The sequence below is a fragment of the Pristis pectinata genome, chromosome 33, assembly GCF_009764475.1.
Source record: "Pristis pectinata isolate sPriPec2 chromosome 33, sPriPec2.1.pri, whole genome shotgun sequence".
Classification (NCBI taxonomy): Eukaryota; Metazoa; Chordata; class Chondrichthyes; order Rhinopristiformes; family Pristidae; genus Pristis; species Pristis pectinata.
In genome coordinates this window covers 12,321,065-12,344,860 of record NC_067437.1, presented here as the reverse complement: position 1 = coordinate 12,344,860, position 23,796 = coordinate 12,321,065, and the positions used below count along the sequence as shown (strand labels likewise).

At 40.5% G+C, this 23,796-nt stretch overlaps 1 protein-coding gene and 1 long non-coding RNA gene across 3 annotated transcripts in view; one reads left to right on the top strand and one right to left on the bottom strand.

Moving 5' to 3' along the window:
• Window positions 1-23,796, top strand: part of cnot3a (CCR4-NOT transcription complex, subunit 3a) — a 101,912-nt gene that overhangs the window by 3,150 nt on the left and 74,966 nt on the right. Inside the window, exon 1 of one of the 2 annotated variants that reach the window (XM_052043024.1) lies at window positions 17,388-17,515. The exons of the other annotated variant lie outside the window; for it this stretch is intronic. Within the exon in view, the coding sequence (XP_051898984.1) occupies window positions 17,451-17,515 (65 nt within the window). The 5' untranslated portion in view covers window positions 17,388-17,450. Of the gene's footprint in view, window positions 1-17,387; window positions 17,516-23,796 lie in introns of those variants that run through there. 2 annotated transcript variants of the gene reach the window in all.
• LOC127585509 (uncharacterized) lies at window positions 598-11,601 on the bottom strand. The gene is made up of 3 exons (XR_007958515.1): window positions 11,456-11,601; window positions 7,164-7,283; window positions 598-1,205 (listed from the first exon to the last, which is right to left on the bottom strand). It is a non-coding gene; the product is annotated as an uncharacterized LOC127585509 (long non-coding RNA).

The following is a 23,796-nucleotide window of genomic DNA, read 5'->3' as shown; positions in this document are numbered from 1 at the left end:
ACATGTGTGCTGTTCTCTAGGTTGATACTGGATTTTAAAAATTTCATATGTAATGCAGTGAGTTGTTATTCTGGAAACCTGACAGATGGTTTTGCTGGTGACCACAGAAATGACAATTCTGCAATATTAACAGACTGATCAGTCTTTCCCATAAGCATTATTTCAGTGAAATTATTTCATTTTTTTTCACATCTTTATGTATATCTTTTGTCCTTTTTTTTTCTGTGCTTGCGCTCTTTGAAGTTTTCTGATTAGCCCATTCCATAGACAAATGGGATTGGTTGGTGTACTAAGTGTGAGTTCTAAAAGTGATATGTGGCATTCTGAAAGCAAAATGTAAATTCTGCATAGTGTGGGTATTTATCAGCCAAAAATAAATAAACACTTTTTCCAAATGCCTTTCTGAGATCATGAAGCCACTTTTATAAACTGAAGTTTGTTCTTTACACTCAGTGATGGTAGCTGTGTTTTCATGGGAGCTTCGTTTACTCATGTTGCAAGTAAAATCTGGGACAGTGCAGCTGAAGGACAGGGATGGAGAATTTTCTTTCCCCCTGTATTTATTGGTTAAAATCAAAAACCTCAAGCCCCACCTATACTCACCAGAAAGATCCTAGAGTAAATCCTGGCTTTGGACTCTGTTAATCTATAAAAAGGACCTCTGATTGTTTTTGTTTTTTTGTAATGAGAGGTACAGTTAACAGTGGTTTATTAGTTTCTGAAGAACAAAATTGTCCTGGCCAATATATATTGCAGAACTAACACTTAATGTAGGAAATGATCTGGTCATTTATTTCATTGCTGTTTGAAGGATTTTGCTGCAAAACAATTTGATACTTTACCTTCTGAATTGCAGCAGTGACTACTCATGAAAACAGTTATCATTTCAATGGCAGAAGTGGGCTTTTCTGAGGTTGTAAAAGATATTTTTGAAGCCGAAAGTTCTTTTTTCCGCTGTTTTCTTGTGATGTTTGGTGTTGAGCTTTGGTTCTTAGCCAGTCCCATGGGATCAAAGGTGACCTGCTTCCAGTCTGGTGTTGTGGGTTCTGAGGTGGCTGATAAGGGCATTGTAGATTGTTCATTAGATGCAGTGGGTGGATGGGTAGTTTTTGAGAGAGTCTGCTGCTGGTGCAGGGTTTCTGTGTGCTCCAGATGCATGGCCTTGAGGTCCTCGGTAACATCCTGAATGCTCCTCATTTATGAGACTATAAGACATAGGGAGCAGAATTAGGCCATTCAGCCCACCAAGTCTGCTCCATTCGATCAAAGCTGATTTATTTTTCCCTCTAAACCCCATTCTCCTGCCTCCTCCCCATAACCTTTGACACCCTTACTAATCAAGAACCTATCAGCCTCTGCTTTAAGTATACCCAATGACTTGGCCTCCACAGCCAATGTATTCCACAGATTCACCACCCTCTGGCTAAAGAAATTCCTCCTCATCTCTGTTCTAAAGGGACGTCCTTTTATTCTGAGGCTGTGCCCTCTGGTCCTAGACTCTCCCACTACTGGAAACATCCTCTCCACGTCCACTCTATCCAGGCCTTTCAATATTCGGTAGGTTTCAATGAGATCCCCTCTCATTCTTCTAAACTCCAGAGCCATCAAATGCTCCTCATGTTAACCCTTTCATCCCTGGGGTCATTCTCATAAACCTCTGGACCCTCTCCAATGCCAGCACGTCCTTCCTTAGATATGGGGCCCAAAATTGCTGACAATACTCCAAATGTGGTCTGACCAATGCCTTATAAAGCCTCAGCATTGCACCCTTTATATTCTAGTCCTCTTGAAATGAATGCTAACATTGCATATGCCTTCATGACTACTGACTCAACCTGTAAGTCAACCTTTAGGGGATCCTGCACTAGGACTCCCAAGTCTCTTTGCACCTCCGAATTCTCTCTCCATTTAGAAAAAAGTCTGCGCCTTTATTCCTTCTACCAAAGTGCATGACCGTACACTTCCCAACACTGTATTCCATCTGCCACTTCCTTGCCCATTCTTGCAACCTGTCCAAGTCCTGCAGACTCCCTGCTTCCTCAACACTACCTGCCCCTCTACCTCTCTGATTATCATCTGCAAACTTGGCTGCAAAGCTATCAATTCCGTCATCCAGATCATTAACATATAATGTGAAAAGTGGTGGAGCCAATACAGTCCCCTGGGGAATACCATTAGGCAGCCAACCAGAAAAGGCCCCCTTTATTCCCACTTTTTGCCTTCTGTCAGTCAGCCAATCTTCTATCCATGCTAGTAAGTACCTTTCCTTTAATACCATGGGCTCCTATCTTGTTTAGCAGCTTCATGTGTGGCACCTTGTCAAAGGCCTTCTGAAAATCCAAGTAAATGACATCCACTGACTCTGCTTTGTCTATCCTGCCTATTACTTCCTCAAAGAATTCCAACAGCTTTGTCAGGCAAGATCTCCATTTAAGGAAACCATGCTGACTTTGGCCTATTTTATCATGTGCCTCCAAGTACACCGAAACCTCACTTTTAATAATGGACTTTTTAACACTGAAGTCAGGCTAACTGGCCTATAATTTCCTGTCTTTTGCCTCCCTTCCCTTCTTAAAGAGTGGAGTGACATTTGTAATTTTCCAGTCCTCCGGAACCATTCCTGACTCTAGTGATTCTTGAAAGATCACTACTAATGCCTCCACATTCTCTTCAGCTACCTCTTTCAGAACTCTGGGGTGTAGTCCATCCGGTCCAGGTGACTTATCCACCTTCAGACCTTTCAGCTTCCCAAGCACCTTCTCCTTAGTAATAGCGATTACACTCACTTCTGCCCCCTGACTCTCTCGAATTTCTGGCATGTTGCTGGTGTCTTCTACAGTGAAGACTGACGCAAAATACATATTCAGTTCATCTGCCATTTCTTTGTTCCCCATTACTTCTTCTCCAGCATCATTTTTCAGCAGTCCAATGTTCACTCTTGCCTCCCTTTTAGTTTTATATATGAAAAAACTTTTTGTATCCTCTTTTATATTATTGGTTAGCTTGCATTCATATTTCATCTTTTCTCCCTGTATTGCTTTTTTAGTTGCCTTCTGTTGGTTTTTAAAAGTTTCCCAATCCTCTAGCTTCCTGCTAATTTTTGCAATATTGTCTGCCCTCTCTTCTGCTTTTATGTTGTCTTTGACTTTCCTTGTCAGCCATGGTTGCCTCATCCTCCCTTTAGAATGCTGCTTCTTTGGGATGAAATGATTCTGTGTCTTCCGAATTACTCCCAGAAACTCCTGCCATTGCTGCTCTACCATAATTCCTGCTAGGGTCCCCTTACGATCAGTTTTGGCCAGTTCCTCTCTCATGCCTCTGTAGTTACCTTTACTCAACTGTAATACCGATACATCTGATTTTAGCTTCTCTCTCTCAAGCTGCGGGGTAACTTCTATCATATTATGATCAAATCTGGTTCATTGCACAACACCAAATCCAGAATTGCCTTTTCCCTAGTGGGCTTGACCACAAGCTGCTCTAAAAAGCCATCTTGTAGGCATTCTACAAATTCCTTCTCTTGGGATCCAGTAGCAACCTGATTTTCCCAGTCTACCTGCATATTGAAGTCCCCCATGACCACTGTAACATTGTCTTCCTTGCATGCCTTGTCTATTTCCTATTGTAATTTGTACCCCACATCCTGGCTACTGTTTGGAGGCCTGTATACAACTCCCATCAGGGTCTTTTTACCCTTGCAGTTTCTTAACTTTACCCACAAGGGTTCTACATCTTCTGATCCTATGTCATTTCTTGCTAAGGATTTGATTTAATTTTTTACCAACAAAGCCACCCCACCCCCTTTGCCCACCTGCCTGTCTTTTCAATAGGATGTGTATCCTTGGATGTTTAGCTCCCAGCTGTGATCTTCTTTCAGCCATGACTCTATGATGCCCACGTCGGACCTGCCAATTTCTAACTGCGCTATAAGCTCACCTACCTTGTTTCTTATGCTGCGTGCATTCAAATATAACACCTTCTATTCCGAATTCACCATCCATCTTCTCAAATTTGTCTCCATATTGCCTGAAGTTAAATTTTTATCCCTTTCTAAACTTTCTGTCTTGTTTTTTATTCTGGAGACTTCAGTAACGTCTCCTGCACTCTCCTTCCCTTTTACTTTATCCATACTTTTCCAATCTGTTGAGCCCACCCCCCTACTATTTAGTTTAATGCCCTATCCACAGCCCTAGTTATGCAATTTGCCAGGACCCTAGTCCCAGCATGGTTCAAGTGGAACCCGTCCCATCGGAACAGCTCCCTCCTTCCACAATACTGGTGCCAATGTCCTACGAATTCAAACCCACTTCTCCCATGCCGATCTTTGAGCCATGCATTTAACTCTCTGATCTTATTGACCCCGTGCAAATTTGCATGTGGCTCAGGTAGCAATCCAGAGATAATTACCATTTTGGTTCTGCTTTTCAATTTAGTCCCTAGCTGCTCAAATTCCCTTAGCAGAACCTCCTTCCTTGTTCTATCTATGGCGTTGGTACCCACTTGGACCACGACAACTGGATCCCCCCCCCCCCCCCCCCCCCCCCCAACTCCACATATCTCTGCAGGTCAGATGAGATGCCCTGAACCCGGGCACCAGGCAGGGAACAAAGCCTTCAGGATTCTCGAAACAAAGAATTGTGTCTATTCCCCTAACTATACTATCCCCAATTAAAACTATATTTCTTTTCTTTCCCCCCTCTTGAATGGCTCCCTGAAACCCGGTGCCAGAATTAGGTTGCTCATCCTTCCTATAGCCCCCACTCTCATCCACACAGGCAGCAAGAATCTCAGACCTGTTGGACAAGATCAAGGGCTGAGGCTCCTCCGGCACTACATCTTGGATTCCCCTACGTGCCTCACTCATGATCACACGCTCTTATCCCTAACCACGGACCAAATTTGAAGCAGTTAATGTAGTGGGCATAATAGCCTCCTGAAACACAGTGTCCAGGTAACTCTCCCCCTTCCTGATGTGCCGCAGTGTTTGAAGCTCGGATTCCAGGTCATCCTGGTCATGAGTCAGTGGAAATGTTGCATATCTTTAAGGAGGCTTTGAGTACATCCTTGAACCTTCTCATAACCTCATCCTGTGACAGAGCTTGGATTACGAGTCTGGTAATCCAAAAATGTGGCGTGTCCAATGTGCCTGACTGAGTGTAACTAGGGCCTCAGCGCTGGGAGTTTTGACCTGGGAGGAGTTACAGATCTTGATTTGCTTATTATAATGAATTTGGAAGATTTTGCAGAGGCAGCTTTGTATGTATTTTTCCAGTGTCTTGAGCCTTGTTTATTCACATAGTGAAAAATGTCTTGGATGACACAGGGCAGCTGGCAATAGGGTGGTGGCTCTGTTGAGAAAAATGGGGCTGGATAGGGGAGAGAGGGTGAACAGGGGATTAGAACAAGAGAAAGGGAAGGGGGCTGAATGGAAGGAAGGACAGAGTGAGGAAGATTAGAGGGAGGGGGTACTGAGAGGGGTTGTTGAGGGGGGACGCAAGATCATGCAAGTGTGTGCCTGTTTATCTGTGCGTGAGGTCATTGTGCATCAGCTGGAATGTGAGCATACATCTTTATGTATGTCTGTGTATGAATGCATGTTAAGTCATGCAGTAGAGTTTGGTTTCCAGTTGACTTGCCATAGGATCAAGACCTTGTTCTGCCAGAAGTATCGTATCTGATGTACAACAGCCACCCCATTTTATATAAAAAAACATCAAACACATGCATCTTCCACTCCTCAAAATGCATTCAAGATCTGAAACATCAGGATCTTTATGGACAAACTCAACAGTCATCTCCTGTCATTACCTGGGAACTCAGATGCTCCAGTGTTGATATTAATGCCCTGAGTGAGATATGACAGGCAAGAGAGGGCCAATTCAGGAAGCAAGGTAGTAGTTGTACTTTGGAAGGGCAAGCTGGAAGATGAATACCATCTCCTTGAAGTTAGTTTTGATTTTAGCAATGAGTTAGTCTGGGATTTCAGCACTTGCTGCTGTGGGAGATGCAAAATTCTCATAACCATTAGCTCATTTTAATACAGAACCAGTGTTCAGTCATTGGTGCACAGAAAGTGCGAAGAATCCTTCTGAAATGTGTCTGTCTCAGCAGACCATTCTGCACATGCTTTGCAATGACATACAAGCTGTGATCCTAATCAACAGGTCTACTACAGATTCAATCCCAGTGCAGATTGGATGAATCAAAGATTGTTATTATACCAGCCCCTCTTCTCAATTCTCCTTGCTGCAGTATTGCACCTCACCTCTAGTGGAGTGGAGATAATTTAAAGAGCAGGTGGAAAACTGTTTGAAACTTTGTTGTCTCCACTCCAGAACCAAGATCACCCCAACTTCCCTCATTAATTTATCAGAAGCAGAAATTTTTGTATGTGCACATTCAGAAATTGCTCCAGGTCATCACTGAATCCTTCATTAAAGCATACGAAAGAGTGGCTCTTGAACATCCAGAAACAACCGTTGTCTAAAACGTACTTCTACCACACAACATTGTCCCCTGACAATCAAGGTCCACAATGAGACCATCAAAATTGTAGACTACTACCCATTTCTTGGGAGCCATATTTCAGCAAGGACAGATGTCCATGACAAAATTGACTACCACCTCCAGTGCACCAGCACAACCTTTGGCCAGCTGAAGAAAAGGATGTTGGAACACCAAGACAAACCCAGCACCAAGCTTATAGTCAACCGAATAGCAGTGATCCCTGTCCTTTCTATGCTTCAGAGACAGGAGGAACCTAAAGCAGTGGAGAAAGATCACCAATGACGTCTTTAAAATCTTCAAAAGTCATTGACAGGATAGGTGAGATAATGTGAATGTTCTCTTCCAGGCTAACTCCCCATGCTGAGTTAACTGTGGTGGGCAAGCCACACCATATGCATGCTTGACCTCCAAAACAAGCACTCTATTTGAGCACCATCTTGGGAAGAGATCTCCAGGACGGAGGAGATCCTTCAAGGGTATTCTTAGTGTCTCCTTGGAAAAGTATAACATCTTAGGAATTTCTGACCATCTTGCTCAAAATGGAATTGGAGTGTCCGGGAAGGTGCTATGCACCTCATCTCTATGCAGTGGGCTCGCTGGGGAGGTCATGCGCAAACTGTAGAAGGAGTGTACAGCATCCCAAACATCCATCTCACCTGCTCTGTCAATCTGCAGTTTTTGCAAAGGACTCTTCAGACACTGCCGAAGCACAGGGGGGGAATGGAAGCAAGTCATTCTAGTCCCAAAGAGTCTGCTTGGAAAGAGTGTGTAATGATCTGTGGATGATAAAAAAAAGGTCTTAATATTTATTTACTGATAGTTATATTTATTATTGGGAGCGATGATAAGCAACAGTGTTGATCGGGAGGAGATGTTGATAAGATGATTACTGGCAAGATCTGCTTATTGAGGTTACTAAAAATCAAGATAAAGTGAACTTTTGCCTTTCTGCTCCGCATGAGGTTTCTGTCCTCCCTGAGCTCACCTTGGGATACCTGTTTTACTGATTGGGGTGACTGGAAACATTTGGCTGAATGAGATGCAGATTTATTCCATGCTGAGGACCTCATGGATATTAAGGTTATCTCTAAGTTTGTGAATGTAAAAATCATTAAAACAGCCCTTGCAACTGTCAGGCTTTCAAGGGAGATTAGATGCTACTAGATATTTTGACCATAGGAACCTTCACTTCATCTTGTGTAGGGGTTTCACCTAGATCCTTCTGCACATAAGCCACATCACAAAGATAGCACTGATAGAATTTGAGGAGAGTGAATTATGTTTATCTGTGCTCCCTATACTGCTGTGGGAATGTTCCACATTGACTCTGGGATCAAAAGAAAGAAATTTCCTTCAAAATTATTCTCTGCACAGGATGTGTTGTGGTTATATATTGGAAGATATGTGGTTACACCTGAGGAATCTGTCTTGCCTTTCCAACACTCATCGTGCCAGCTCATTGTTCAGCTTGTGGCATTGCCAACAAAATCCTTATTTAACAATACCAGCATAAAATGTATAGATTACGAAATAGTTTAAAATCTTTTCCATAATTCAGACAGATTATATTCGGAGATCCTATTTAAGTATTTTATTGTCTTGTTACACCAAGGATTTATTTAAATACATTTCATCTGAAAGTCTCAGATCCCAAAGGAATAGCAGTAATATCTGTGTTAAAGATACCAAAAATCACTGAAGAACTCGTGGAATATTCTTGCCAACTACAGTGTAGGCAATCTCTAGTATAAAAACCATTGTCTGTACCTTGCTTTGTATAAACTAATGACCAAAACATTTATTGGATTTAATTTGCTTTTCTTAGTTCAATTTCCTTGGACCCCGGTTTCTCTATGAAGGTTTTAACAATTTTAATTCCACTGAGTTTGAGCCATAAGCCTGTAAAGGTTTGCAAACTTGGAGTCAACCCTATGTGGATGCAGGGAGGAAGATATGTGAATGTGGTGATACATGGTAACCAGTTTTCTGCCCTTCTGCTGTCATTCACATTTTGCATTTGTATGGCATGTATAGTGTAAAAAGTGCCAAGATACTTCATAAAGGTATACTCTCAAACCAAGAAGGGATATTAGGAGCAGCACACAAGTTGGAGGAACTCAGCAGGTCTATGGAGGGAAATGGACTGTCAATATTTTGGTTCGAAACCCTTTATTTGGACTGATAAAGGGTCTTGACCTGAAACGCAAGTCCAGATTTAGGGTCTCTTCCAGCACCTGCAGTCTCTTGTGTCTCCAAGGATATTGGGAGTTGTGTTTATGGTGGGTTCATGGTCAAGTTACTGGCTTTATATCCACAATCTGGATTACTATAGAACATAGAACAGTACAGTGCAGGAACAGGCCCTTCGGCCCACCATGTTTGGGCCAACCATGATGCCAATCTAAATTATTCCCATCTCCATGCACATGGTGTATATTCCTGTACTCCCAGCCTATTCATGTGCTGTCCAACTGACTCTGAAACATTACTATTGTATCTACTTCTACCACCTCCCCTGGTAGCACATTCCAGGCAACTGCCACTGCGGGGGAGAAAAGCTTGCCTCGCATATCTTCTTTAAACTTTTCCCTTCTCACCTTAAATCTATGCCATCTTGTATTTGATATTTTTACCTGACTAAAAGGCTCTGACTGCCTTAGAACATAGAACACTACAGCACAGTACAGGCCCTTCGGCCCACAATGTTGTGCCGACATTTTACCTTGCTCTATGATCTATCTAACCCTTCCCTCCAACATAGCCCCTTATTTTTCTATCATTCATGTGTCTATCTAAGAGTCTCTTAAATGTTCCTCATGTATCTGCCCTCAGAACCTCTGCTGGCAGTGTGTTCCACACACCCACCACTCTCTGTGTGAAAAAAAAACTTAGCCCTGACATCCCCCTTATACCTTCCTCCAATCACCTTAAAATTATGTCCCCTCGTGTTAGCCTTTGTCGCCCTGGGAAAAAAAATCTCTGACTGTCCACTCGATCTATGCCTCTTATCGTCTTGTACACCTCTATCAAGTCGCCCCTCATCCTCCTCCTCTCCAAAGAGAAAAGCCCTAGCTTGCTCAACCTATCCTCATAAGACATGCTTTCCAATCCAGGCAACATCCCGGTAAATCTCCTCTCCACCCTCTCTAAAGCTTCCACATCCTTTCTATAATGAGGTGACCAGAATTGAACACAATACTCCAAGTGTGGTCTGACCAGAGTTCTATAGAGCTGCAACATCACCTTACGGCTCTTGAACTCAATACCCCGACTACTGAAGACCAACACTCCATACGCCTTCTTAACAACTCTATCGACCTGCGTGGCAACCTTCAGGGATCTATGGATGTGGACCCCAAGATCCCTCTGTTCCTCCACACTGCTAAGAGTCCCGCCATTAACCTTGTATTCTGCCTTCGAATTCAGTCTCCCGAAGTGTATCGCTTCACACTTAACCGGGTTGAACTCTATCTGCCACTTCTCAGCCCTGCTCTGCATTTTATCAATATCCTGTTGTAATCTACAACAACCTTCTATACTATCCACAACACCACCAACCTTTGCATCATCAGCAAACTTACTAACCCACCCTTGCACATCCTCATTCAAGTCATTTATAAAAATCACAAAAAGCAGGGGTCCCAGAACAGATCCCTGCGGAACACCACTGGTCACCAACCTCCAGGCAGAATATGCTCCATCTACCACCACCCTGTCTTCTATGGGTGAGCCAATTCTGAATCCACACAGCCAAGTTTCCCTGGATCCCATGCCTCCTGACTTTCTGAATAAGTCTTCCATGAGGAACCTTATCAAACGCCTTACTAAAATCCATGTACACCACATCCACTGCTCTTCCTTCATCAATGTGCTTTATCACATCCTCAAAGAAGTCAGTCAGGCTCGTGAGGCACGACCTGCCCCTCACAAAGCCATGCCGACTGTCCCTAATCAGCCAATGCTTCTCTAAATGCCCATAAATCCTGTCTCTGAGAATCTTCTCCAGTAATTTGCCCACCACTGAAGTAAGACTCAGTGGTCTGTAATTCCCAGGGTTATCCCTACTTCCTTTCTGAAACAAAGGAAGAACATTTGCCACCCTCCAATCATCTGGCACTACATCTGTGGCCAGTGAGGACGCAAAGATCATCGCCAAAGGTGCAGCAATCTCTTCCCTAGCTTCCCGTAATAACCTTGGCTGTATCTCGTCCGGCTCTGGTGACTTATCTATCCTAATGTTTTTCAATAGTTCCAGCACATCCTCCTTCCTCACATCGACGTGCCCTAGCATATCAGTCTATCGTACGCCATCCTCACAAACGTCAAGGTCTCTCTCTCTGGTGAATGTATGCTTCTTGTGTATGCCTCTCATAATCTTAAATACTTCCATCAGGTTGCCCCTCAACCTCCGTTGCTCTAGAGAAAATTGCCCTGTAGCTAATTTATTTCATTTCAGGCAAATCCTGGTGAACCTCTTCTGCACCATCTCCAAAGCCTTCACATCCTTCCTATAGTATGGTGACCAGTACTGGACATAATGCTCCCAAATCTGGCTTAACCAAACTTTTATACAGCTGCAACATGATTTACCAATTTTTATACTCAATAACCCGACTGATGAAGGCAAGCATTCTGTATGACTTCTTTATCGTCCTATCCTCCTGTGTTGATTTAACTGTATTTTCCCACAATGAATTGTGCATTTTTTTGCAGGATCTTTGCTGCTGCTCAGTTATTCATTGAGTCATGCAGCACAGAAACAGGCCCTTCAGCCCAACTGGTCCATGCCAACCAAGATGCCTCACTCAAGCTAGTCCCATTTACCAGCATTTGGCCGATAACCCTCTAAACCTTTCCAATCCATGTACCTGTCCAACTGTCTCTTAAAGTTATTATTGTACCTGCCTCAATCATTTCCTCTGGCAACTCATTCCACATGGATACCAACCTTTGTGTAAAAAAAAGTTGCTCCTCGTGTTCCTCTTAAATTCATTGCTTCACTTCATAAACAATGGGTGAGACAAACTGCAGTAAGAAGCGCCGTTGCTGTACATTCCTGAGCTGATGTTACTGCACAGCTTCATTATAAAATTCCAACAGCTTCCCTGTTGAAGGCCACTGTTTTGTTTCCTCAGGATGTAGAACCTTTCCATTAACCTTTTCTACCACTTCCTGTTTATCTCGCTGGATTGCAGTCTTTTTGTGGTTGGCAACTAGACAAAGAAAAAAAGATCAAAGCCCTTGGTTAAAGAGAAACATATTTAAAATACTGGTCTAGGAGGAAAATGGAGGCAACAGAATACTGTGATTATACTTCTAACATGGCTTTAATAGCAATGGTTCACTAAGTATCCCTAGATTCAGGGACAGTTCCATTAGGTTGGAAAATAGCAAGTGTAAATCCTTCTACTCAAAAAGACAAAGCAGGAAACTACAGGCCATTTAGCTTATATGGAATGTTAGAACCAATTACTAAAGATGTTGCAGTAGGGCACTTACAAAAAAATCAAGATAATCAGGTAAAGCCAACATGGTATTTTGAAAGGAAAATCACGTTTGACCAATTTTTTGGAGTTAGTTGAAGAAATAACATGCTATCGATAAAGGAGAACCAGTGGGTATACTATACTCAAGATATTTGATACAGTGCAGCATCAAAGATTATTGCAGAAAATAAATGCTTATGGTTTACCAGGTAACAGTTGCATGGATGAAGGTTGGCTAGCTAACAGGAAACAGAGATTAGATTTAAAAACTCATTTTTTCTGGTTGTCAGTAAGTTGGAGATTGTGATCCGCATTGGAAATAACTATAGACAAAAGAGGGATAGTCCTGCAGCATGAATTTAGGGATATTTAGGTCACAGATTAAAGAGCAGGATCTCGATGGTTGTAATCTCTGGATTAGTTCTAGTGCCATGTGCCAGTGAGTATAGGAATAGGAGAATAGGTCAAATGAATGTGTGACTAAAGGGAAGGCTTTAGATTTCCAGCTCACTGAGACCATTTTTGGGGAAGATAGGATCAGCTGCACCTGAACCAAACAATAATTCTCTTCTTTTTCTCTGCTTTCCAAGTAGATTTAACTATCACTAATTAATTTTAATTAAAATAATCAAAAATTGTATAGAAAAGGATGACTTTAAAGTACAAAATGAATTAAAATGCATTTTCTGGTCCAGTTACCCTTTTAATACCTGATGACTATAGTTGGCCTAGTATGCAGTACCACTGGAGATTGATTAGAGTATTAATAAACTGTGACATGAATTAACCAACAAACAAATTGATACTTTGTAAAAGTTTCAGGATCTCCCAAAGCTTAGTCACTTTTGAAGTACAATCACTAATATCAGTGAACATTTTTTACGCAGCAAAGTCTCAGAAGCAACTCTAAAACAAAAGACCAATTATTTTAATGGTGTTAAATGAGGGGGGAGTGTTGGTCAGGACATCAGGTAAATTCTATGCTTAACTTTAGATAGCGCTGTGGGGTCATTTACATCGACTTTAATCATTGGATCAGCTCCATTTCTGGTCTCCATTTAATGTTTGATCAGTGTTACTTTATTGAAAAATCAGTGACGGTTATTTTACATTTCCTTAGAGCACTTTGTTCATCAGGTCCATGTCACCTCTTGAAGCAATGCCATAAATCTCATCTCCTACAACCTGTTCCTGCAAATAACCTCCCTTCTAATTCTCCTACCACCTATCTGTAATGACAGCAGTTTACAGTAACCAATTAACTTACGAACCAGCATATCTTTGGGATGTTGGGGGAAAGTAGAGCTCTTGGGGAAACCTAGGCAATTACAGGGAGAATATGCAAACTCTACACAGATAGCACTGGGGGGGATGGGGGTGTGTGTGGTCAGGATCAAACGCAAATCACTGGGGTTGTGAGGAAGCAGCTCTGCCTGCTGTACCACTGTGCTGCTCGTTAAGACCTAGAATATTGAATATTGTGTATCTTTCAAATGTGGTGAAAACTTTATTTAGGTTGTCCAAAACTAAGCATTAAGATCTTTACAGCCAAAACAGGAGGTTTTTATTGCATTTATATGTTTGCTACATGGAAACCAACAGGACATAAGGATCACAGTTCCCACCTCCAGCCTGATTTCACCACTAGTAACTCGGAGCCTCTGTCACCTACATCACGTGCATCTGGCCGTGCTGCCAGAACTTTGGTCTTTCAATAATGATGTTGGAAAATGGAGAAGTGACGTAGATAATAATAGGTGATCCAATAACTATTACCTGTAACTGGCGAGAAGTGATCAACTTTTATTAGTTCCAAACTTGGGGTCCTCTCTCTCACATGTTGGTCCTAGGTTTGCATTGCTGAACCAGCCCAAGACCTCTGTTTATATAGCCTAGTTAATTTGTTCAATCCTGTTTACAGGATCTGTGCTCACACGTGGATGTGTTACACAGGGTCATGCCCATCATTAACAACCTTAGTCTGTTTTTTGTGAATTCATGGTCTGAATTGTGAGACCCATTCCTCCCTCCTAATTAATTCACATTCTTCTCATCATGTTTAATTAAGCTTGTGTGTATCCAAAGCTTGGTTTTCTACTGATATGAATGTTCTTGCCTGTCTGTTCTTCATTATTTTATATCCTTAAGATAATTCCCAATGTCTTTGCCTCCCTTACATATTGGAAGTTATTTGTGGCCATCTGTTTGCAACTACTATCTATGCCTCCTTTGTTTGTACTTCATCATCCATCTGTGTATACCAGCATGACCTTCATACTTGGCTCTGCTTTTTCCTACTACATCTTTTTTTACTGTACCTAATTAGTTCCAAGCCTGCTTGAGCAACAAAGCTCACATACAATTGGCTGAGTTGAATTCCTAAACTGAAGGCCCCCACTGTGTTTCCTCCATCTGATAGGACAAACTTTTTTTCAGTATAAACGATCAGTTACTTATATGTGGTGTATTAACTTCTGATGCAGAAAGTTTTATCTTTATTTGTCTAAATAAGCATTTTAAATAATTGATTAAGATTAATCCCTCTATCGCTAATATACTAAGTAGTATCATTAATACATATGGTTAAAATATCGATTTAGTTTAACTTTGATTGACTATGAATATGAACCAGCTTTCTCTGTCCCAGTCTTGCTGTGACTTGCCGTTGAAAATGTTTAAAACGGGAAATATCTTTATTCCATATAGGTATATCTTTCATGTTGCAGTTGCACAATATGTTCTTTCCTTTATATGCTACCCTTGTGATGGCAATATCCATTGATCTGATTCAGTGATACAATTACAAGTCCCCAGATCCTCATAGAGACTTCAGCATAGTGTAGATAGAATAAAACATGCATGTAATGGTTTAGATTTGTTTTGATTGGCAATCTATTCCTCTCCATGGCAAGTGTGTTATGTTATGATTTCCAAGCCACACATCGTCTTGTACTGTTTCTGTCACCCAATAACCCCATTAATCAGGGTCCATAATTGGTATTCCTAATACGAACCCTGTTGCTATTGCACTTCCGAAGTATCTTTATAAAACCACACCTTTTCTGTCCTCCTAAGTATAGACTCTTTGAGTTATCATTATCTGTAGGTTGGCTAAGCTTTGTAGCTGCCCCTTCTCAACCCAGTTCTGCTTAACTATTCCAAATTCTTCCTCACCTGCTCTATAATCCAATTCCTATATTTCCCACATAACATTCTATTCTGTTTTCTTTTACTCTGTTCCTCTTCTATCTTAATTATTTTGTTAACTGTTTTAGCATATCCTTCTATTACCTTTACCATTGATTCAGTTATATTTAACAAAATTAATCCTATCAATGAATTAACATTGATTTAAATAGTATACCTGGTTACATTGTTCATTTCTTATTAATTCTGCAACTGTTATAATTATACTTGCTAGTTCTTTAACCCTTTTCCTCTATCGTCTGATTCTTATATTTCACACACATCATTGTTAATATATAAACACCAATATGACAAAAATATGGGGTATAATTCTTATCCAGGGATGTGTATTAATATTTAGCCCCCATATTTGCCCCCAATGCAACCCCCTGCCCCCCCCACACCATCCTTTTCATAATACAAAAGAATCAGTGCCTTGACAGTTGATTGACTCAAGCTGTTCCTTTTGTGCTTGTCCCTTCCGTGTCCAGTTTTATTCCTTATGTGCACCTTAATCCAATTAGTCCTGTGCCATTAAATTTCACTGAAGAGTTGTTTAGATGGAGAAGAGCTCTGGGTTTATCAGCACCTTAAAAGCTCCTACTTTACTAAAATTTCATAGGCAATCAGACTGTGGAGGAAATGGACTACATGCATTGTATCCTGGGCTAAATCTTGTTTGTAAATGTTTGTAAAGGACATTTTCCTTGTAGCTTTTTCAACTCGCAGTCTGTTGCATTGAACAAAGGTCCCATGGTCTCTCCATTCCTCCACTAGCCAGATGAATAATTCCACATCTCCTTGATATGGAGTGCATGGTACAATTTGCTCTCCTTTCCAAGGCAACGCTTTCGATTCTAAACGGGATAGCCATGGTATAGTGGATTGATTATGACAGATTTGTTTCATAAATCAATTATCATATGTCATAAATGACACAATTCTGGGCTGCACCAAAGCTCTAATTTCCATCTTCCTTTGAGGATCTTTCTTCTAGCTATATCTAAAATAGGATTACAATAAAACTCTGATAATCTGTATCTGATTGTTCAGAAATCCCAAATGTTCGGCATCTGGCTCACTGAGTAGTACACTAAGTCCTTGTTGTCTGTGATTCTGTGTACTTGTGAGATTGGTCAAATATTACTGTGTGTGCAGCCAGAATCAGGGTTGGTAACACTGGGGACTAGGAATGTGAGTCGGTTTCTGGCCAGAGCTGGAGTCCAGAATGTGGGTTGGAAATGGGGTTTGGGGTCCGGAGTCCTTGTATGATTTAGCTTGTGTGTTTGATAAACTGAAACTCACCAAGTTCTCTGGAATTTTTTTTTAACTATTGGCTAATATGTAAAAAAAAAATCTGAAATAAATGTATGTTTAGGATAACTGGAGTAACATTGAATAGTTTGGAAAATCTGTTTGACCCAACACCACCCAGGTCCTGAGGGTGCCAAATTATCAGTTTTATTATAATCAGCTTTGTGAAAAGGCGAGTCATTACAAGGGCTAACCCTTATAAAAGTAAATGTTCTTGTTAAAGTAAAGGTCTGTGTTGCAGTTAACTCGAATTAATTCCCAAAATGTTGAATCAATATTCCCAATTTTTAACGGGGGGGAATCTCATATCCTAAAATAGAGATTCCTGCGTAATTCATAATATTAACTGGAATTGTGGATGGAATCAGACTGGAACTCCACAATATTAACTTAGATCAATATTTATATTAACTGAATAAAATTAAATGAAAGAGAAAGGAAAAGGATCAAGAGTGAAATGTTAAAAAAAAAAGCACAGAGAGACAAACAGAATACAGGACTGTGTTTTCTTTCTTTTGAAACTTTGAAAATAACCATAAAGGAAGAAAAACTGCAGTAAATTAACCTTAACGCATAACGAGGAATAAAATTGAGTTGAGTGTCATAGATCTCTCATGTTCACACAGCTTTTTAAAAGGACATTACCTCTTAACAGATACTTAGCCATTTTCTCTCTCTCTTGAGCTACAGTAATTATTTCAAAATATGTTGTTCTTAAGTAACTGAATATCTATGATCAGTTCCTCAGTACAAGCTTCTCAAGCATTTCAGTTTGTTGCCTCCCTCACAACTAATCAAATCTTAAAATACATCACAAGATCCCAGCACCATGTCACAGGTGCCTTCCAATGCTTAATATATTGTGACTTTGTTTTTTTCCCATTTTTAAACTAGAAACAAATTCTATGGTTGGACTGGCAGATTTTGTCAAAGTTCATCTGTTTCCCTGATTAAAGGATGAAGGAGCTATCGGTGGAAAGGGTTAACTTTTCTGCACAAATGTCGGCAACATTTCAAATAATGTAAGAATCTGATAATACAAATCATATTTTTTTGCTGTCTTTTGACCTTTAAAAAAACTCTTACAAAGTCTGTGAGATCCAGAACCGAATAGAGCATTTAAAATTTAAAACCATAGCTACTATCTTTCATCAATCAAATTCATGATTTCTTCTTATCTGACAAACCTTGGTTGCAGGAGGAGCCATTCCAAAAAAAAACTAGCTCTTGGACTTGCAGTAACTGCATTAAGCTGCACTTAAGTGTATGATTAAATTAAAACTGAACATTGACATTAATTTCAATTTAGACTGGATGAACCTAAAGGAATTTCTTACTGTAATTGAACCACAACACTTTTTAAAAGCTCCATTTACTTAGACCCAGACATGATAATTGAATTTGGACTTCAAGGCCATCTTTTTAGGTCTAATTCCCCACATTTCTATTCCACAGGTGATTAATTGTTGCCTCTCCTCATTCTTCAACTGTTTCCAGCCAAAATCTATCAAAGTTACCTTTTGCATATAACTCAAAATGTGTTAAGCCTAATGGCAACATTTCAAAATTCATAAAGAATTCATATACTTCAAACCAAATGTAATTTACTTTAGAGGAGTAAGTTATATTTGGTTTGAAGTATATGAATGTCATAGGACAGCATAAAACACATTCACATACATCTCTCAGAAAACTTTGAAGGCTTTAATGCACAAGAATGCTAGAACGCATTGATCATGCAAGGACATAGATTCAAACGTCCCCACATCAATCAGAACTCCAGCCACTAATTCCCTATAGCAATTTAAAAAACTCCATTGTTTTGAAGACAACATATCTAGTAAAGTTTGCAATTGAAATTTTAATCTTTAGTCTTATGTTCAAAATTCCCTCCAGGTCTTATGTTTACTAAAAGACATGAACTAACTCATAGATAAACAACACAGGGTTAACAGCTTCCACCTCCAGGCTAAATGACTGACACTGAAGACAAACTGAAGGCACTTTTTAAAGGCGTGCTCTCAAACAAAGAATTGGCCAGGCAAAAATTCAAACACAATTTCACATAAACCGAATTTCACTGCCTATCAGACTTCATGTGAAATACTTCAATTCCTCAACCTCTCTTGTCTCTTACATGTACGTGTGTGTACACACACACACACACACACACACACACACACACACACACACACACACAATGGGATGCCTCTGATTAGCATTTATCCTTGGGATCCAAGTCCTCTTTCATTCTGCTATATTTGTACTTATGAGTAGCAAATGCAGGTTGATATTGTTGAGCATCTGGCTGAGATGTTACTAATGGTGCCATGGGCAGGAATGGAGCCAATAGTTCTGATGGCTGCTCAGGAGGGAGTTTATCTCATGGATCCTAATCATCAACAGGGCATCTACTAGGTTTGAAAATGAAAAATCAAGTTTTGATGAAAGGTCTTCAAGCTGAATTGTTAAATGTTTCTCTTTTCACAAATGCTGCCTGATCTGTTGAGTTTTCCAGCATTTTATGTATCTGCACGTTTCTTTGGCTACATAATCCCAATTAATTTCTCTGTTCTCTTCGATGTTTCTCAATGCTCTGTCACCAGTGGTGCCTCTCTGGGCTGAAAGCTGACACTAATTTGCTGATTTCCTGTTGACATTTTTTGTGTTTGGCTTTGCCATATTGTACCCTGCCTTTGGTTGCTTTATTACCTTGAAGCCTGTTTGAAGGTACAAACAATTTTCTTCAGCCTTTGCAAGTTGGCTAATTCAGCCTTCTTTTCTATTTGTATCTGGAACTGACTTATATGCATAACTTGTGATGAGAGTGCTGCTTTGGCCTTTTTAAAATCTTTCTCCCTTTACTTTTTACTATTTTACTTTTTCTTTATTCTTATATTTCTGCCTTACTTGGTCATTCTTCTTCTGGCATTCCTCCATTTCTCTCAAGCATGAAGCAACTGCAGTAGCCTTTATTAATTCATGCAGCCATTTTTGTTGCTGAGCCTTAGCATCCTCTCAGTATTGTGTTCTGATGATCCCTAACTTGCATAATTTTTACAGTGAACTGAAGCCACAGTAGCCATCTATCTCCCACATATTGTTGTAGCACAACTTCACCCTCTGCTTGTTTCCCCCATTGTTAGCAAGGATTTATCAGCCGTTTTCCAATATCATGTTCTGACTTTACCTGCATTTTAGTAGAGCCGACTTAGGATGCCAGTTTGGTTCTTCATTAAAGTAATATCTATTCCAAGAACAACAAGCAGGATCTTAGAATCTGTCCCAGTATTAGCTGTTCCTGGCATCAGTTGATCAGGCTGAGTCAGTAACTTACACTGAGTTCCAAACTTGGGATCCTCTCTCACATGTTGGTACTAGGTTCATGGGACTGAACCAGCCAAGAAGCCAAGATCCCTATTACATATATACTATTTAGTTCCTCGTTCAATCCTGTTCTGTGCATAGTCGTGTATAGTGTACCTCGGTCATACCCATCATTAACATCCTTAGTCTGTTTATTGTGAATTCAAAGTATAAATTGAGAGACACACAGCTCTCGTGTTTAATTAATCAGATGTCTAAAGTTTAGTTTTCTGGTGATAATGACCTTCCTGCCCATCTCTTTACGTTTTAGCCACAAGATTGTTCCCAATGTCTTTGCCTCCCTTATATATTATTTGTGGCCATCAGCTTGAAGCTGCTATCTATGCCCCCCCCCCTGTTTATTTATACCTTATCATTCATGTGTGTGTACCAGTATAACCATTGTACTTGGTCCTTGCTGTTTCCTACTATAGCTTTCATTACTGTACCTAATTAGTTCCTGGCCCGCCTGACTAACAAGGCTCACGCATGGTTGATTTAGCTGAATTCCTAAACTAAATGCACACTTGCTTCGTCCCGGTGGCCCCAGCAAATCCTGTGACCCACCATCCCAGTGGCTACTGCAACCTTGAGTCCCCAGTTATCACTGTCTCTCCAGCGCTGCTGTAGTCCCTCATTCTCATGTTCTACAGCCTATCTTATCTTGTTCCTCTATAGCACTAACCTGGTACCAATGTGATGCTGGGTTATGTATAATGGCTTATAACCAGTGTCTCAGCACTCCAGTAGTAGTTGTTACAAAGCCTGTTGATGTGTGGCTCTGCAGCTTCAGTCTCCCAGTGTAATTAAAGTCCCTTGTCGACTAGTGTGACAGCAAGACCCTGTTATTCGCTTGCTCTGGAGTGGTTTGTAACCGATGTTTCAGCAGTACATTTTATTCAGTTTCTTTGTTGTCCCTGATAACCAGTGTCACTCATGTAAAGTTTGGGCAACCATTTTTACTCTCTGTGCAGCTGCCATCAGCCAGCGCCTATACATGTATAGCTGCTGTCAACTAGCGTCATTCTCATCTAGCCAATGCCTGCGGAGTGCAATTAGTATCTTTTGTGCCAATGGAGTTCCATGTTTTTGTAGTATCTGTTATCTATGTAGCTGCTACTCTGTTACCAACCATTTGCAATACTATAAAATTAATGTCCGACCAGACCACAGCCAGTCTGAGCCCAGAGCTTCATAATTTTTTTTGATACTGAACCTGACCCAAACCTGATGATTATATTCCTGTGCTGTCGGGCTGAAGTCAGCGAGCTGGGCTGTACACTATGAACTCATTCTAAAGATGTGGAATCTGCTGCCTGTTTACAAGTCATCTCATACAAATCAGACTTTTCACTGAATAATTTAGTTTTTTGAGAGGAAATTAACTCCAAAAATTGTTCCCAATTGTTAACACTCAGTTGATATATACAACTAAAATGCCTTTCTTAAATACTTCTTGAAATTACTCTCCAGTGTTTTTATATTTGCCCTTCATTTTGAAATATTATGCCTTTCACTGATGAAAATTTATTTTTGAAAAACCCTTTCAAATGCTACCTAATTGTGCCAATTCATATTATGTACTGAGCATTTTTTTAATGAAAAAATTCAGTGTTTCATTTTCCTATGGAAATTTTTATACCGCTTTGACCAGTTAATTCTGAGCTGTGTAAACTGCTTGGCAATAAGTGGACAGTTCCTGGTTTTCACTCTCTCATTACCAGCTTGGCATACTTGCTCCATTGAGTGAAATCAAAATTGGAGGGGGTGAGGAGGTTTGGAGAGGCTGGTACCTTAATATTCATTAACTTACACAAGATGTTCTGTGAAGGCGTTGGTGAAGAAATGGAAACCACTTCCAATATACCTGAACTTTCCCAGCTACTTGTGGGCAGTTTAGCATGTTCCACAGCTGGTCTAACTTGATGTGACTCAAGTCTGTTAAATTGTATCTTTTTGCTATGTTCCCCTACAATAACTCGACACATTGTAGCCACATCCCATCATGCTCAAATTAGGTGACCAATTCTATCAATAACCCATTATCTCTGCAGCCCCTATTGCCCAGGTAGTTGAGTAGTCCTGATACCTGCTGCCTCTTGGGTCCTGTTACCTAGTATTTCCTTTGCCCTGTTACCCAGTGACTCTATAGTTCCTATTGCCTTGTTCCTCTGTGGCACTTGTCACTCAACATCTCTGAAGAGTAGTTACCTCATGTTATCCAGTGTCTCTGTATTCCCTTCACCAGTGGCCCAGTCCTTGAAGTTCCTTTTTATCTGGTGTCCCTATAGTTGCTGCTACCTTGCGTGCATGTGGCCCTTGCCACTAAGCATGCACGTGGCATCTCTGCAAACCTATGCTACCAGGTGGGTCTGGCATTCCCCATCCTTGAAACCCCAGTTCTCTGCCACCTCCACTTTCCCTGGAACTCAGTGTCTTCGCTGACCCTGCTATCTCATGTTTCTTCATCCCTGTAATCCATTGTCACAGTAGTTTAACAGTAAATAACCCAGCAATGGTGTCAGCGTTTTCTGTTTTCATAGCAAACAACATCTATGGAAAGAGAAACAGAGTTAACTTTCAGGTTCAAGATGTTTCTTGCTCCACGGATGCTACCTGACTTGATGTTTGCTACATTTTTCTTTTTATTTCATATTTCCAGCTTCTGCAGTTTTGTTTTTGATTTTCATTTGTTATTGTGGTTTGATGAATCACCATTTGTTGAACATCACCAACACTATAATGTTTGAGGTACTGAAACTAAATGTACTTGCATGTTACATCATAACTCACTCTTTTAGCTGGGAAGTCCAGAGTTATCTGGGTCTGCCCATTTACTCATTGCACATATACAGAACAGTTCAGTTCCACCTGAAAATGCAGTGACAGATATCTGATGAATTTCATCTCGAAAATTCCCTTTACGTTTCTTAAAATTGAAACTCCATGTTGACTTTGTGCAAGATGTGTCTGGTTTTGCACTTCAGAGTGGGGAAGCACCTGGATAATTGTGTAATTCAATCAGCCACAAGGAAAAAAATCAGAGCAGTAGCAGGTTATTCAGTCCCCTGAGCCTGTTCTGCCATTCAGCAGGGTCATGGTGAACCTTCAATATCAAATACTACTTTCCTGACCTAGGCACATATTCCTTGATTTCATTAATTTCTACAAATTTATCAGTCTTGTGTTAAGCACGATCAATGACTGACTATTCACAATCATCCAGGGTATAAAAATCCAAGGATTCAACACCCTTTGAGTGATGGAATTTCTCCTCGTTTCGGTCTGAAATGGCTTTTGGTGGTTTGTGCATGCAGGACGAGTGAATGAAAATGTTTTTGGATCATTAAATGTGAACTAAATGTTTGGAATGCTTTTAGAATATAAATTCATTTATGTCATTTTATAGAGAGTGAATAAGAACATAATTGGTAATTTGTATAATTGGATCAGTAGAAAGGTGTATTGGAATTGTACGCAACTGTGGCAGTGAATAAGGGTGAGTGATTATTAGAGACTGGCAAGGAGAGTGAATGAGGATGAGTGATGTACAGTTATTGACAGAATGCTGATGTGTGATATTTAGTGATGTCTGTTGCAGTTTGGTACAGCAAAGTCTTCCTTTGACTGCTCTTTACATTTGGTCAATCAAGCCAGCAGAAGAAATGTGATTGGCATCGTGTGATTTCACCCCACACTGAGTCACTTTGCTGTGTAGAATCTACACATTTCAGTGAAATTACTGCAAATTGACTTCTGTAGATTTAGTACTGATTGTGCTTTAGAGAGAGGTGAGAAAATAGATAACACGGCCCATGGAAGCAATAGAAAATGAAAGCAGGAGCAAATAGCAGCAAAGGTCATTTGTGTTGTGGTTTATGATGGCCTCACTGTTTTTCACTGTGAGGGGAATTACACGTCCTCAGGAACAAATAAA